The 16,347-nt window shown below is 39.1% G+C and overlaps 2 protein-coding genes across 2 annotated transcripts; both read right to left on the bottom strand.

The window, feature by feature from the left end:
- Window positions 1–1,203: 1,203 nt before the first annotated feature.
- Window positions 1,204–9,605, bottom strand: LOC119886709. Its single transcript, XM_038697620.1, has 10 exons — window positions 9,169–9,605; window positions 8,592–8,732; window positions 4,565–4,706; window positions 4,197–4,483; window positions 3,959–4,041; window positions 3,791–3,834; window positions 2,857–2,997; window positions 2,678–2,758; window positions 1,460–1,480; window positions 1,204–1,355 (listed from the first exon to the last, which is right to left on the bottom strand). The coding sequence occupies exons 1-10, from the start codon at window positions 9,546–9,548 to the stop codon at window positions 1,242–1,244; spliced, it is 1,434 nt and encodes a 477-aa protein (XP_038553548.1). The 5' UTR covers window positions 9,549–9,605; the 3' UTR covers window positions 1,204–1,241.
- Window positions 9,606–13,312: 3,707 nt separating this feature from the next.
- On the bottom strand, window positions 13,313–15,038 carry LOC119886837 (CXXC-type zinc finger protein 1-like; the record flags this gene model as incomplete). Its single annotated transcript, XM_038697801.1, has 6 exons — window positions 13,313–13,711; window positions 13,982–14,134; window positions 14,270–14,366; window positions 14,446–14,495; window positions 14,594–14,704; window positions 14,820–15,038. Coding segments are annotated over 6 exons (777 nt in total), but the record flags the coding sequence as incomplete, so codon positions are not given.
- Between the last annotated feature and the right edge of the window lie 1,309 nt (window positions 15,039–16,347).

The following is a 16,347-nucleotide window of genomic DNA, read 5'->3' as shown; positions in this document are numbered from 1 at the left end:
GTCTAATCCACTGCACCATCGCAACCTCTCTATAATAATTATTTTGTATTAATTTTTTACCAAACTCAACTGCTAAATGTGCAACATGCAACAAGAAATAATTGAGTCTGTAACAATAATATAACAACTTACTTTAAAATTAGTTCAGTAGAAGTTAATAGATTATTTTTAATGAATAAGAGACAGCAGCAAAGGTTGTTTTGTGTATTGATAAACTGTAGAAAAAAGTTTGACATTTCAACTCTGGCAGCGGGTGGGCGTGTGCGTGAGAATCACCACAACAGTTTCACAGGATCGCTGTGTTGCTTTAACTTAGCTGATGCTTCAATTAGCCTAAGTATAAATGTAGAATTGTTTGCGGTCAGAATTTTTTGCTGGTCGCACAAAGTTTACAACGGACGACAATGTTCTTAGCATCTTAGACTGTGACACAATAACGGCAATAACATTACATACAGCTGTCGAAAATACCTCTCTCTCCCTGTTCTCCAGTCTTCCTTTAGCTTTTTGGCTAACAGCTGACTTGAACAATATAAGGTCCGCTGAGCTGCTGAGCTGCAGCACGGTCACGCATTCACGTCAGGGATGATGCATTCAGTAGTGCAGCGTTATTTGGATTAGTAACTGTAATAATAAAGCCCAACTGTTTTGGAAATAATAATCCGTTACATTACTCTTTACTGGGGAAAAGGAACATTGCAGGATTACTGCCCAACACGTTACGTACCACTGATGCACGACTGTGTTACACACTGCGCAGGTGTGGAATTGGCAGCTGAACGCAAACGAACATCCTTGTTGATACTTGGAAAGGAAGAAAACTTTAAACATGTCAGCTATAGATGTCCACAAATCCTTTCCATTTCACTCAGCCAGCTACTGATCTGATGTTCATTCATAAATTTTGCTCATGAATAGTGGTTACAAATAATGATGCTTGTGCATCGCTTTGTGCATGCCTACAGCCTGTGTCAGCTGGTTAATTTGCTTAATCTAAGCAGGTCTTTAGACCACGGTGGAAACGCACACAACAATGGGCTGAAGTTCCTTGAAAAGAGATCCACGTACTTTTGGTGGAAACCTGGCTATACAGAGCAAACAAACAAACAGCAAAAAGGTGCTGCAGATGTGCTTTGACAAGTTTCTATGAATGTTTTCATAAAAGTCACCGTTGACAAATAGATAATGTTTGAGTCTGTCACTTTAGGCAATCACATCCTCCTCTTTGTAGAGGGTAATTTTTATTTTTTTTTTAAACTCACATCGTCGTCATCGTCCGTCGACATGTCATCCTCATCATCAACGTCCACATTAACTGAGAAGTTCTCTGTGTCGCTGCTTTTGAGACTCGGGTGCTGTGTGAATAAAACAGTCAGTGAGAGCAGGAAAAGGCCACAGCAGTAATATTGGAAATTATAAATGCAGACACATAATTTGGTCTCGTACTATGAAACGTTACCTGTGAGTCTGTAACTTCACTCTGTAAAATAAAATTGCTGTTGTTAGAACTTACATGAATTCAATGAATCATTTGGTGTTAAAAGCCACGATGCATGATTACACTGTTGACACTGCAATTACAACCCGTGCCATACAGTGTGCACAGTCTGTATTTAAATGTGGACAATTTGGAACGAGTGAAACAAGTCTGACCGCGACTGTAAAACACATTTTTGGCCTACAGTCATTTTATACAAAAGATTTGCACTTCTATAAACAGCCAACAATGAATATTAACTTAAAGAGGTCATATTATGCTTTTTGGCTTTTTCTCTCTCCTTTATTGAGTTATATACCTTTTTTTGTGCATATAATAGGTTTGCAAAGTGAAAAAGCCCAAAGTCCAGCCCAAAGGGAGTTCCCATCTCCCACAGAAAACTCTACTCTGAACTGCCTGAAAATAGCTGGTTTGTAGTCCAGCCATTTCCCTTTGATCCCTGTGATGACACAGCAAAAGACATGCCCTCAAAAACAACGGTGGAAAAACTCTGAGCTGCAGCACACAGTGACAAGACGTCTGCCTGCTGCCTCTCTTCTGCCTTCCAAACATTAACTACCCTCCAGGCAGTCAGTGGAAAATAAAGTTGTTACTATGGCGTAGAGACAGAGCTCACGTAACACTTGGATGAAACTAACAACTATGGATGAAAGAAACATTTGTTATAGATTAATAACTCACCACTCTGAAACTCTTGCTCCAGTCCATGTTGCTAAGCTGGTCAGGGGATATACAGCTGCACCGAAGCCGTGTTTCCCAGCTTCTCACGACCTGCCCTACTCTGCTTCTGACTGGCTAGTAGTCCTTAAGTAGGAACTGCGCATGTACAATTCCCAACAAAGATCTTGTAGAGGTAAGATGTATCGCTCCATAGCTAAAACAAAGCGTTCAACACAGAGGGTGAAAAGAGGAGCTGCAGCAATGTGCAGTTTGACAAGAAAATATGGTGTTTTTTGAAAATTAAAATATGTAAACCTGTTCTGGTACAACCCCTAGATAAAATTTTGTACCTGAAAAAGAGCATAATATGACCTCTTTAACAACCAAGCAGTGGAAATCATGCTTGAAAAGCTTTAAATATGCCATCGAAAGAATTGTTATTATAACCGGTGGGAAGATCTACAAGTAAAAATGTACCAAGACATGTACATTTGAGCGGATTATACAAGCTTTTATTACCTGGAAACTCATGCTGTCATCATATGGTTCAGTAATGTCATTATACGGCCTCTGCTGCATGAAGCCTCCACTTCCAGGGCCCTGATGGAACACACATGGTGGAAAAAGCCCGAATGCAAAAGTGACATAACAAACAAAAGGCATTAAAATAAATAACTGTCGTGTTCCTGGCAGCTTACCTTGCGAATAGGACATATACATTTCCGTTTCCGGCATATGCGTTTCCGAGACTCGGGGCTCTGCAGTCCATGCTTGCAGTTTGCACACTGCCCGCAGTTCACTGTGTTGTGGCATCCCACGCACTGTCCACAAGGAATCCACTACATGTGACATGAACACAAACAGAAAAGCAGATTTGTTTATTCTAATGTACATGTCTCATTTGTAGGGCTGTATATAACGATTCTTTTTCAATTTGATTAATCTAACGACTAATTTTGTGTATACCAAAGGAAAAAAAAGTTGCCTATTACTCGATTAACATACCAATTTATCCTAAATAAATATCAAAAACATGTCCAATCAATATTTTATTCATGTGTTGAGATAATAACAACAGACATTAATTAGGCTACTTGACTTCAAACTTTAAATGTTTCTGACATGGATTTATTTCAATATTGAGTAATCCAGTATGATAAGCAAATGTATTTCTGCTTCAGTGTGGGTCAAAGAAAACAACTGAAACGATTCACAGACTCTGCAGACAGTCACAGATTGTGTGTAATGTTAGAATCAGCTGTTATTCTCTCTCATATATAGCTGTTAAATAAACAGAAAATATGAAACGGCCGAACGTTAGATGACACACGGTGTAATGTTCTGTTACCATGACGGTTTATTTGTGTCTCTAAGAGAGAGGGAGTGGAATACGTTGCACATTAATCCTGCCAATATAATTAACAGTTAATTCATAATCTTTATCTTCTCTTAATTACAATACTTAACATACATTGTTTCTAATTGTTGGCTACATGATAAATAGAAGGCTTCAAATAGAACCCGTGATCGGACCAATACTGCTTCCGAGCACCTTGACTAAAGATTTGTCTAGTGAACGAGGATAAAAGGTAGCTCTCGATTCACACAGCGCACTGATAGACAACACTTTACCTTTCTGAAACGAATCATCGGATGCTCTTTTGTCTTCGAGGCAGCTGAAATTCAAAACAAATAAACGTAGGATGAGTACACCTTTGTAAAATAATTTTCACGATTTTTGTCCTGGTTTGTTTTTGCCTCAGAACCATTCAGACATTTCACACTCAAAAACCAACATACCCCAACAGGTGGGACAGCAGGGCCTCTTCCTTTGTTTGTCATACCATGTGCCTGTGAAGGAAATATTACATTTGGCACAGACCCTGCAGAAGAAAGTGATAATGCTCAGTCCATGTGCATATAACAACATTTCACCACAAACAAACCCTTTTGACTGAATGGAAATACTCAACTGTTTTATTTATTACAGTTCCATTATTGAAAATTGAACTATGAACTGAAGTAATAATGGACTCACAGAGTGCTGTCTTCTGACCCAATTTCTCCATTTATGGAGGGAAGCAGGGCCGGCCTGGATGACGAGGGAAGGGGAATTTTAATTTTATCTTCGGCATGTGGATCCTCTTTGCGAGACTCTTGGTTTTGAGTTCCCATTGTACTGTGCATGGACACATATGTCTGGTTGGAGTGGAGGTTTTTGGGCCCCAGATTGAGGGTGAGTCTGTGGTGGGAGTCTGGGGTGTCAGCTCCATCCCCTCTGTCAATCCAGCTGGACTCTGAGGAAGAACGCTCCCGGATCTTTCTCTGATGGACGACAAAGTGAGGAAAACTAACTGCTGAGACCGTCACATCTTAAATCTTTAAACTGCTAAAAGAGGTCAATACCTTCGCTCTGCTTCGAACTCTTATGGGTGGTGCTTCGCCATCGAGGAACTTTCCGGTCTTGTACTCAAAGGTTGACAAGTCAAGAAACCCCTCCATCACTGAAATCAGTTCTACTCTGCTTCTCACTCGATCACCCCTCGGACTGCGGAGAAAAATAGCGATAACAAAAAAGAGCTGGATGTCACCTGCTAAAACTACAACATCCAGTCACATGCTTCAGCATCTTCAGTCCTAATGGCAGTTAGGAAAAAAAAATGCATTTATTCATCTATTTCTGAAATTATCAGCACGAGGAATGTGTTTCTGTTTGTAGTAGTCACTTAAAATTGATTTTCTAAGATGTTTCACCCCCCTGTTAGAAGCAAGTAATTTCTGCACCGCTGCTGTCATGGTAACGCAACATTAGACCATGTGTCATCTAATGGTCGGCCGTTTATATTTTCTGTTCAGTTCAACGGCCACGCTTAAACTGACTTCTACTATTTTTTTTGATTCGGCATCTGACTAATAAGGTCTGTTATTATTATTAATATCAGCAGCAGCAGTGATGGCATATTAAAATCAGTCTATTATCATTATTCAAATGTGCTTTATCTGTCTCTGTTTAAGGATGATTGAATAAAATAATGAAATTAATAATGAAATAATAAAATATTTCATTATTAATGAGACAAGTTTTTGATATTTATTTTGGATAAAATTGTTATATTATTCAAGTAATAAAAAGTCATCTTTAGAATAATCACAAAATTTAGATTAATTGATTTGAAACACTTGCTAGGTGCATCCCTAAAAGAACCAAGTGGAGGTAGGAGTGTAAATAGTACAAGAGTCAAAGGCAGGATGTAGTTAAAAACTAGTGCAATCTCAACAGTTTAACTACTTTCAACACAACATTGTTGACCGCAAAATAAATACAGTATGATGAAGTATGCTCTGCCCCACACTATAATTTCTGTTATTGTTGAAGCAAACTGCGTTTTTACTATATAATCAACAGGGGTAGGTGGTTTTGTAAGATGACGTAAGAAAACCATATTTAATTTTCTTTTTACTCTTATAATAATTCCATATCGACTTATTTTTATTTTATAAGTTTGTGTTACTTTGTATTTCTCACTTATGTAAGTATTTATGGACAGACCAGAAGAATCCCGGAATCTGGTATCACCAAGCTAGCAGAGCAAGCTGGCTAAGTGACCAGGCCCTGTATGACAGAAGTACACAGCTAAAACAAAGAGCTGATGAAGAAATAGCCAAGCGTCAGGGAGAAGTGATATCCCCACATATCATTGTAATATCCACAAGAAATGAAGTGTTGCAGATTTTATACAAATTTTCACACAAACCTCTGGTTCATTGTAGAGAAAATTGTTCTGCTTTTATTTTTATGCAATAAATATAATGAAATAAACATAAGATATATTTATAAAGAAGAGGCTACTTTTCCCCCCTTTTCTGTAACTGTATGTGGGGATGAGGGTCAACAGGGTACGACTGTAAAACAGTGGTCCCTTAAGCCAAAGGTTGGGAACCGGTGTTTCCCCACATAAACAATTTACTTGGGCGAGACGCCCAGGTACATTTGGTGTAACATTTTAGCATTTTGCAGAGAAACACAGAGACATTATTTGGTATTTTGTTACAAGAGGCGGACAAGTTGAAAATTTTACAAGCATGGACAGGTAAAGCAGCAGTGAACAGTGAACACACCAGTGCAGATGTCCCTCGGTACTACGTTGGTTTCGATTGTTTCAATAGCCTACGTCATTAACAAGCCTTCTACATGCAGCGCACCTGCTGCTTTAAAAACTGGATCGCAGGTGGAAAAATCCGAAAGATGACTTCTGTCTTTTCAGCGACTTTATGAAGCACACTGCTGATGGAGAAAGTCAGCAGAGCTGACAGATGCAGGGAGAGAGAGACAGCGCACATGTGGGGGGAAAAAAGAGACCCTAAGGGAAAAGGTAGGTGAGCTGATTCAAGTAGGGAGTAAACACTAAAAAGCTAAAATAAGAATGAAGTAGAATTAAAATAGTGAAACAAAAAACAAATAAAAATCTACCCCGCTAACACAGGCCAAGACCTGTGGCCTGAACAATTTCAACTTCATCCAAGATAAAAGAAAAAGAATTTCCCTTTAAAATAAACACATCTAGGTTATGTATTTGAATCAAAGCAAATATATTATTTGCAAAGACAACGTAAAACACTGATGATCATAAAGTGTATATATAAATACATGAACATAAAAGAACATACAGGTCATCCTGTCATGCAGATGCTAGGCTTATATAACCAGGGTTGTTTTTGTGAGAGAAAATATGAGACCAACCAGAAACATCCAATCCAATCAGGAGGAGCTAAGTATGAGAGGTACATAAACTGATGCCGGGAGAAATGTTGTTTTCTGAATCCAGACCCTTCATATATCAGATTTGTATTGACACAATTTGAAGAATAAAGCATCTTATACCACAGAAATGTCTTCTGTTTCTCTGTGTTTGGTTCCTACAAACTGTACTACAAAGGGAGTTCAACCTACTCGGAGTTAACAAATTCAGGGTTGACAAACTCTGACCGCCTACACTGGAGTTAAACAGTACTACAAAGGTGAATAAGATGTTGGTTAGTTGAGTCCGTGTTAACCCAGTGTTAACTTAATTGGAGTTGGTGCGCGCTCACATAAAAGAGGTTTGTTCGGTCGTGCAGGCAGAGTGTTTTTGCAACTCGCATGCACCGTATTTTCCCCAGAAGTCTGCATGTTGGTAGTGTCAGGAAATTATGAATGTAAAGACACGTTAACGGCTAAATCTAATATTGTGGCGGCTGACAAAGCCAGGGAGGCTTGTTGGCATCGCATTGAGTAAATTTGTAGCCTAATTATCTTCACAGTGTTCTTATTGTAGTTCAAATCTCTATTATGTATTTTATGGGCTCTTCTTTTATGTGTAAGATGATTAAGATGTTAAGGTACAACTGCACATGAGGTCCATTGTAATAGAAAAAAGGAGAGGGTCAATAATCGTAGAGAAAATCTAATTTCTAAGATTAATCTACAAGTAAAAAACTTGACTATTCTTTGACATTATAGTCACACATTTATGAGAGAAACTTCACTTTGCAAGGCTGCAACAACACACACACACACACACACACACACCCACCCACCCCTGCCGTGTAGTAGGCCTGTGTATGCATTGGAAAGTTATATTACTTTGCAATCTGACTTAGCAGTGAGGAAATACTCCTGAGTTTAGCCCACAATCACTATCATGCACCTTAAAAGATTTTGTCTTGGATTGGGTGTATTCAGAAGAAAACAGTGTGATTTTCAATTTTTTGTGACATTAATTTCAGGGAATTTCCGATTTTTCTTATTGTAAATTTCACACTTTCATCAAGGATCTTTTTTTCCCCCCTCTGTTATTAACCCTCACCCTGGCTCCCTATTTTTTGGACACGTAAAATAGTCTATCTAAATATGGAGAATTCAATTAGCTATAGTCTACAGATGGGCTACATCTAAGAAACTATCCCATTAATTAATTAAGATTTCTCTCTAAAATCACTGAGGCTGCAGGGCTCGCTGTCTGAACGTAATGCTGTTGTGTTCAGAACTTCATTGCAACCGCAGTGGAACAAATCAGGATGAAATCTAAACATATTTTATGAAGTGGCATGGATTAATATCCTACTTCTTATCATTAACACTGAGTACCGATGCGGTGTGTAGTCCACGTGCAGGATAACCTCGAGTTAACCATGAACAAAACTTGCTTGGAGCAGTTTAGAGATGTGGCGTAAATTGCCATGGCAACAGACCTCAGGTAACACCTATCCACCTTTCGTAGTACGGGTTAACCGGAAAGTTACACCCAACGTCACAAAGTTACTCATGAAGTTACCTGGATAAGCCAGTTACCTCGCTTCGTAGTACAGGCCACAGGTAGTGGTGATTTATTTACTTACACTTATTGAAGGTTAAACAAGAAGAAAATTAAGCACGACACTATCCAGTATTTACCTCATGTAATACACATCCTTCTGTCCCATGCTACTACCGGAGCGCCGAACAACTTCTTTGCGTTTCCAACCCTCTCCAAGTATTGGCCAGTCAACCCATCCTTCATCAGGATGTGAACGCTTACGGCGGGGAACCTGAAGCCTGGATATAACAGAGGAAATGGGAAATTATTCATGTTAGAAATCTGTATAACCCATGGCAAAAAAAAAAGTACACAGGAAGCCATCCTAGAAAATGTTAATATGCTAAGCTATGTGAGTTAATTTTCTTTCAATAGATTGAGGCACAAAGTTACCTGCAGGTTTTAGATGGGATGATTATTTAAACAAATACAAAGACATTCAAAATCATTGGCAGTTCCTCAGAATTGATAAAGATCATTATGTGGCCCTTGTGCCTGGGCATGGCCATAAAAATCTAAATGTAATCCAAAGATAATGCTGCTCAGTGTCCAGACTACGGTACGGCATATAAAGGCTCTGCAGACAACCAAAACGTTGAATGAACATCTTATGTGACAGCATACTGCACTATTTTTACATGACAGACTTGAGTAAAACAACATTATTCAACCTACTGATAAATCTTGGTCAAGTTCTTCTCGGTGCCCAACACACTCTCACTCCTTTCACTTTCCCCTGCCAGGCTTTCTTCCTCTGCATCATTCCTATCAAGGCTATTGGCATCATCATCCTCCTCAAGTGGCTCAAACCAGTCAACAGGAGGCTCGCCACCAGTGGCCTTAGCTTCCATTGCCTCTCCCGGAATTTCCTCTACTGGATCTGAGCTAGGATTTTCCTTCATACAGAGTCTGTCTGAGGGTGCCAAAGGCTCCAGTGCTGGTGCTGCCTCAGAGGCGTTTTCTGCTTCACTGGTCTTCTTCTCTGTGCTTTGTCCCACATCTTCTTCCACAGGCTCTTGGCCAGGGGCCGCGTTCTCAAGTAGTTCCTCGTTCATTCCTGCACCAATTTAGGCGACAAATGGTCCAACGTGTTTCTCTGGAGACAAATAAGATACTCTACAATCGATCCTGGATACCATTCACAGTGGTGTATTTTCGCATTGTCCGTCGTGGATGTATTAGTTAGCCCTTGACCTTGGTTTGGGAAGGAGGCTGAGCTGTCAGGGTGATTGACAGTTGCTCACTTTTTCATCACTGCACCTGGGGGAAAAGAGAACGTTGTTTAGGACCAGAGTTCTAACACGCCGATGTACAGTTCAGTATGTTAACGGTTAACCTAGCTTAATGGATATGTCACTGTAAGGTGTTGTTAGCTTAAAACAACGAGCTACTCGATAGTAACGTGACTTAACGAGCAGACATTCACGTATGGTTAACACATCATTTAAAATTATTAACCACGCAAACTAACTGACGTTACAAACACGGGATGCATGCCCCGATCTAGATGGAAAGCTTCCGTAAATACATAGCTACCGCATTTCCACGGCCAGTTAGCTAACGTTACCGTTACCACTGGTATGTGGCGTTAGCCAGCAAACACAACGTTAGCGACACTAGCTAACCTCAACTGCTGAAAGTGCGGTTACTGCTGAAAGTGCTCCGATTGTCGGATGTTGCTGCCGATTATTTCTTAATAGTAGTTACGTAGACATACTACATAAAACAAGCAGTGCAATGTCAATAAAGTTACTACTTACGTTAGGTTAGCTGGAGCGTGAACACTGAAACTCAATAGCAGCAGTAACGTTAGCCACCGTTAGCTATAACGTTAGCGTCCCCCCCATCTAATGTTAATGTTGTGCCTAAATTATTCCTCTGAGTTAGCAGTTGTGTATCGCTACTACTTTACAAATAATGGCGGTGAGGTGCACCTACAAACACACACACACACACCTTTAAAGTAGGGCTCCCCAGATGCTTGGCACTCTGGTCACAATAGGCACCGCTTCACTTTACGAGATAGTGCTGACGTAGCTAGCCACCGCGCATCAATAACGAAAACGGCGGCGGGGCCAACGATTAAAAGAACAGGGTCTGTCTGCAGTCTCGCAGGCTATACAACACACCCACTTCACCACCATACGACACGTCCCCTGATATAACTTCCTACTTTGACTAACCTTAACCTTGTTTTAACCCAAACTATGACCTTTTCCTAACCAAGTCGACGACGCTGAAATCAGCTACCGATTCACAGCTTCCGATTCGGCAGTTAAGTGGAAAGTTAATTTACATTACGTTTTTTTGCACCTCTTACTGCTGTGAAAGCTGTTTGGCATTTTAGGCAAAGCCTTAACGCTATCTGAAACACTTTTTTAGACTTGGAAAAAACGTTATTTTATTTGTGAAAATGAAAAAAGGGAGATTTATCTGTTGTTGGGGGTTTTTTTGCTTGTAGACCACATCAGACCTGGTCCAGATACAAAACCACTATGCCTAGAGATCTCAAATCTGAACTAGATTGTCCCAGAGACACGTTTCTTTAAAACATATTTTCAGATTTGTGAAACCTTTATTCAATTTGTGAAAATAACGTTACTTAAAAGGGCGATTTATCTGCTTTTTTGTATGTAGACCACATTAGACCAGGTCCACATATAAAAAAACACTGTACCTAGAGTTTTCAGATCTGGACTAGATTATTCCACAGACGCTAACGTTTCAATCAAACATAAGTTTCAGATTTGTGAAAACTTTTTTCTTTTTGTGATAATACTATAAAGGCGATTTAACCATTAGAGTTCTCAAATCTGGACTTTGCCTAAAATGCCGAACAGCTTTCACAGCAGTAAGAGGTGCAAAAAACGGACAACAGTCGCTCAGCAAGGTAATTTAACTTTCACTTAAGTTCCCCTTAACTGCCGAATCGGAAGCTCACTTCAGCGTAGTGTACTTCTGATACTTTTCGGCGCTTGACCAAACTGCGTCTGAAACTTTCTTCGTTTCACAAACAAATGCTACTGACTTGGTCCCTAATTTACAAGCACAACTTCACTCCCCATAGGTTTTATATCTGGAACAACAGATATATTTTGTATAAAAACAAATCTGTTTTTTTTTTCAACAGTGATATGACAATAATATTTTACTTGTAAATCAATTATTTAACCAGCGTGGTCAACTTTATAACTACATTGAATTTATTCATCACCATGGTATCCCTGTTTCACCAAAGGACTTCTCCATCGTCTTCGATGCGATACCTTCAGCTGTCATCTCACTTTTCAAAGGTTTTAATGGATTTGATGATCCCCCAACACTGGTGGTTGTGAAAGAAACAACTGTTGGGAATATATGTTTTTCACTGCAACCTAAAAGTAAGAACAAGGCCATTCGTCAACTTTTTCAACAGGACATTAGGAGTACACCCGCTGCTGTATCATATTGGTCTTCATTTGTTGGAGAGATTTGTTGGGAAAAAGTTTGGCTTTTGCCACACAAGTTTTTTTTAACCTACAAAGTCAAAGAGATCTCATTCAAAATGCTTCACAGATCTTATCCCACTAACGGTTACCTGCAAAAACTGAAAAAGGACTTGGACATCAGCTGTACTTTCTGTGGAGAACTCAATGAAACACTGGTGCATTTATTTTGGTCTTTCCCACATACCAAGAAACTTTGGAGTAAAGTTTCTCTATTTATTTTTGTCCATATTTACCCTCAATTTGCATTGCGGTGGGAAAATGTATTGTTTGGATTCACTAAACATGACAAAAAATTATATTCAGAATATTATGTGATCAATTTACTTATTATTTTAACTAAATTTTATTTGCACAAGTCAAAATTCTTAAAAAAGAAACCAAGCTTTTTGGAGCTTGCTGCTAACATTAAGCACTATGTTCTTTCAATATCCAAGTGTAAAAACAAAAAAGCTGTTAAATCATATGGCCTCTGTAAGCTTTACAAGATATTTAATTTTTTTTTTTGCTTTTGTTAAAATTATACTTTTTTTCCATAACCCTTGACCTCCCTGGCCTATTTGTGATATGTCCATAGACTTTACCGATGTACAGAAGATGTTGTTTTCCTTCTGTATATCCTAATTTTGAATAAAGTTTTTTGAAAAAAAAATTCAGTCAATGGATTCAGTCAAATCCATGGATGCTTCTGACCCCGCTTACAGATTAAACAACACATAGGCTACTTCTCATTAACAAATACAACACAAACATTTCATTCAAACATTCTTTAGGAGAGAGAAGTAAGATGAGGAATAGCGTACACAAAAGTAAAAACTAGGGAGTGATTTCTCTCTTCCTGCCAGCACCATCTTTATTAATATGCTTCATCTTTGTTGTTTAAGTGTGCTGCTTTCACGGGGTATTAGAAAGTGAGCACATGAGACCGCTGGGAGCATCGTGTTTGTCTGTAATCATAATTGATGGATAATCCCGGGGTTGTCTTGGCAGCGCATGGATTAGAAACCATTATATGCAATTAAAATTAACAATGTTTTATGTAAAATCATAGTTTGGCTCTTTATGTAAACAATATTGTATGTCTCTAAAGCACAGGTTTTGGTCAGAGAAGCATACATTTAGGAGGTGCACTTGAAGGAAACCGTGCTTATTCAAATGAAACACAATTAACTCACTCTTAAATATAAGTTGGCTTACATTAATAGTTTTATTATCTGTTGGAGAAAGTAAAAAAAAAAAAAGACAAACTGACCTTTGTGTAAAGGGTAAATGAAAGTAACATAGAACAACATACTATATATAGTATACTTTACACACACACATACATCACCTGGAGCATGTTTGAGGTGTTTATTTAGAGCCATCATACCAAAAACAGCAGTTTTCAATCAGCAGTAGTTCATCTACCACAGTCAGGAAAAATATGGATCCATTTACCTTTTATAGTTTAGTATCATACAAAGATAAAAAAAAATTCTAGTTATAAAATCATCCACATGGATGTTATTGTTCTACAAGTTTAAATCTTCAACACTCAAATCTCACGTTATGTACAGTGTTCGACAGACTGATGCAGACTAGGTCGACTACCTATCCTTGTTGCACCGCAGATCGGTTGTCAGCGGGTCGTGCTGAATGGTTTGGTGCAACATCAGAGCGAGAAGGCCAGCTCTGTTGGTCATAGCAGTCCTGACGTTACGCTCCTGTTCAAAGAGCTCGTCCAACTTGTACCACTGTGGGTGAAAAAATAAACCCGTTAGAAGAATAGATTTAATCTTTAAAATCACTCACTCGTGGGTTGAGGACTACAATGCATTTCCTTTGAATATATCTAATTTCAGATAGGAGATATCAACAGAGACTCTTCCTAATCTGATCGGACAGATGCAAATTTCACCAAATGTGAGACTTTTGACGTTCCAAGTTGTAATTCCGCAGAAGGTCCAGGAAATGTCACAAGTTTGGTCACTAAAAACAAACTACAGTCTCAAAGTTTGACTTACCACCCTCACTCGTTCCAAGTCCACCTCTGCTCTCCTGAGCTTTTCCCAGTTGTAATGTTTGTTGCATTTCCTTTTAGAGACCCTGCAGTAATCTCCCGTCAGCTCAAACACATTCTTCACCAGAGGACACCCACACACCTCATCCACTGGGACCTAGTCACCGAACAAAAGAAAACAAATAATCGCCACACAAACGCTACTTGATGAATAGTTCAAGTTTTATATAGTGAGTAGGTAGTTTTTTTGTGAAACATGAGTTTTATAAGTGGCTGAGGGGCTTCCACTGACCTTAGGATCTCTGGAATGCTCTGGACACAAAACCTGAAGCCTCTTACAATATGTTTTGCTTTGGGGATTGTACACATCGCAGAAGAGTCTGGTTGCTCTGTGGGACAAAAACATTGTTGTTGAAGCAACTGAACTAGGGGAAATAGTTGCACACGTTGAGTGTTTGCTTTTCTTACCCTTCTATTCTTGTAGGGTACATAGAACCAAAGGAGGTCTGACTCTCATACTGCCAAGATAATCAGTGGAGAAAGAAATGTTGCAGACATAAGGTTCTGTTCATGCTTAAATCTGGTGATTAGAAGCAGAAACAAGAAAAATAATTACCTTTGCGTAACATCTCTCCATATGTCTCAGTGCCACTTTTGGATTGATGGGATGACTACAAGACACACAGAAAATCTGCAGGTCTGTGTCCTCGCTATCACCTTCATTCACCTGCAAACGACCAGAGCAAAATTAAAGTTCACCCTGACACACAGGGATCTATTGCGTTACAACAGAACAAGCCGCGCAACTGAATAAACAAGCGCGCAGACTTCTGCCAGCTCACCTCCTCGTCCTGCTGAACCGCCTGCTGCTTGGCCTTAGCGATGATGCCTTCCAGTTCGTGGAAGCGTCGCTCCATCTCTGTAAGGCGGAGCCGGGCGTTCTGCTGTTCCCGACGGATGCGCTCCAGCTGCTTCTTACCATGCTCCTCAGCGATGCATGGACTCTGCTGCCACTGCTGTATGCGCTGAGGGAGGATCTCATAGATCCGGCTGTGGATGAAAATTCACGCAGATTAACGCATTTTAAGGCTAAAAAAAGAACAACATGCTCAGGATTTCCCTTTGATCCTCATTTAGAAAGCTGAGAGGAAAAGCCTCAGAGAAACTATCCATAAAACACTTCAACAAGGAGATAGACAAAGGCAGAAGTAGAATAAATAAATAGTGATAGTTATTCTTTTCAAATTGTGAGCTTAAAAATAAGTTCATGTCCATAAGTTCCCAACAGAAGCATACATCATACTAATAAATCACACAATATATAAGAAATCAAAAAACTGCACCATTTTAACCAGCATGTAATTATTTTACCACTAGGTGGAGCAATAGCACTATCATTTGAATACAAACAGCCATAAGAAAGCAGTTTTTGACCATGACCTTTACTATGGGACCTTATTTCGGAAAAATATATGTACGGTAGTCAATGGCGAGACACTTATTTTTTGATCCTGTTTGAACTGTGTCCTGAATTACATATATGATGTCTGTCAATTTTAAAAGATACTTTTGTCCGTCAAGAAAGTTGCAGTTGGTCGTAAATCAGTAAAGTTAAGGCTTGCGCAGACTACACGACTTTCAGCGTCGGCCGACTTGCCGTCTTGTGACGGGAGTCTTGATGTCGTTGTGACGTTCACACAACGTGACTGATCGGTGATGGGGGGTCACACAATACAGGAGCTGACAGCGGCTGCGTCACTCGAATATACATTACCAACATGTTAATGTGGTAATGCTAGCTAACGTTCATTGCTTGGTTGCTGCTAGCTAGATAACTTAGCTATGTTCCACGCAGAAATCTCTCTCCAGATGTGTTTAATCCAACAACTTTCGGGCACTGTATCTAGGGCTGGGCGATTTGGCCAAAAATGTTTTCATGATAAAAGAAAAAAATGTCATACCATTCGACATCGATGATTATCACGATAAATGTCAAATCATTATTTCTTTGAAGTTTAAAGGCTGTTTTGCTCCTGAGTGAAAATTAAGAAACCAGATGATTAACTGTGTGATTAAACTTTTCTTTATGGTCAGAATGTGACAAACACTTGATGCCAAACTGTGGGTCACTTCACAAGTCTGAGGTAGAACATTCAAAACCATTATGATAAAAATCTTTTTTCAAAAAATACGATTAGTAAATGTTTTTTTCAGCCCCTTTTCCTCAACAAAATAAATCTTAATACAAAACTTAAGTGCTAATTCGTTTGTGGTCCAAATTAATTCAAACATTTGTTGACGATATATTGAACATTTGTTATTGAAGAAAATGATATTGCCATATTATTGTTTTATTGCTCAGCCTTAATT

The sequence above is a fragment of the Micropterus salmoides genome, unplaced genomic scaffold, assembly GCF_014851395.1.
Source record: "Micropterus salmoides isolate LMB-PRFRI ecotype aquatic unplaced genomic scaffold, ASM1485139v1 Ms_hic_scaffold_4, whole genome shotgun sequence".
In the NCBI taxonomy this organism is placed as follows: Eukaryota; Metazoa; Chordata; class Actinopteri; order Centrarchiformes; family Centrarchidae; genus Micropterus; species Micropterus salmoides.
Note: the sequence above shows the minus strand (reverse complement) of the source record. Positions and strands in the feature narration are given on the sequence as shown.

What these genes read in the sequence shown, in the direction of transcription:
- LOC119886709 (XM_038697620.1), bottom strand. Translation starts at nt 9,548, where the DNA reads ATGAACGAGGAACTACTTGAGAACGCGGCCCCTGGCCAAGAGCCTGTG. An exon ending in GAGTTCGAAGCAGAGCGAAG is followed by an intron (nt 4,484 to 4,564) that starts GTATTGACCTCT and finishes GTCGTCCATCAG; the next exon opens with AGAAAGATCCGGGAGCGTTC. An exon ending in GTATATGTCCTATTCGCAAG is followed by an intron (nt 2,759 to 2,856) that starts GTAAGCTGCCAG and finishes GTGTTCCATCAG; the next exon opens with GGCCCTGGAAGTGGAGGCTT.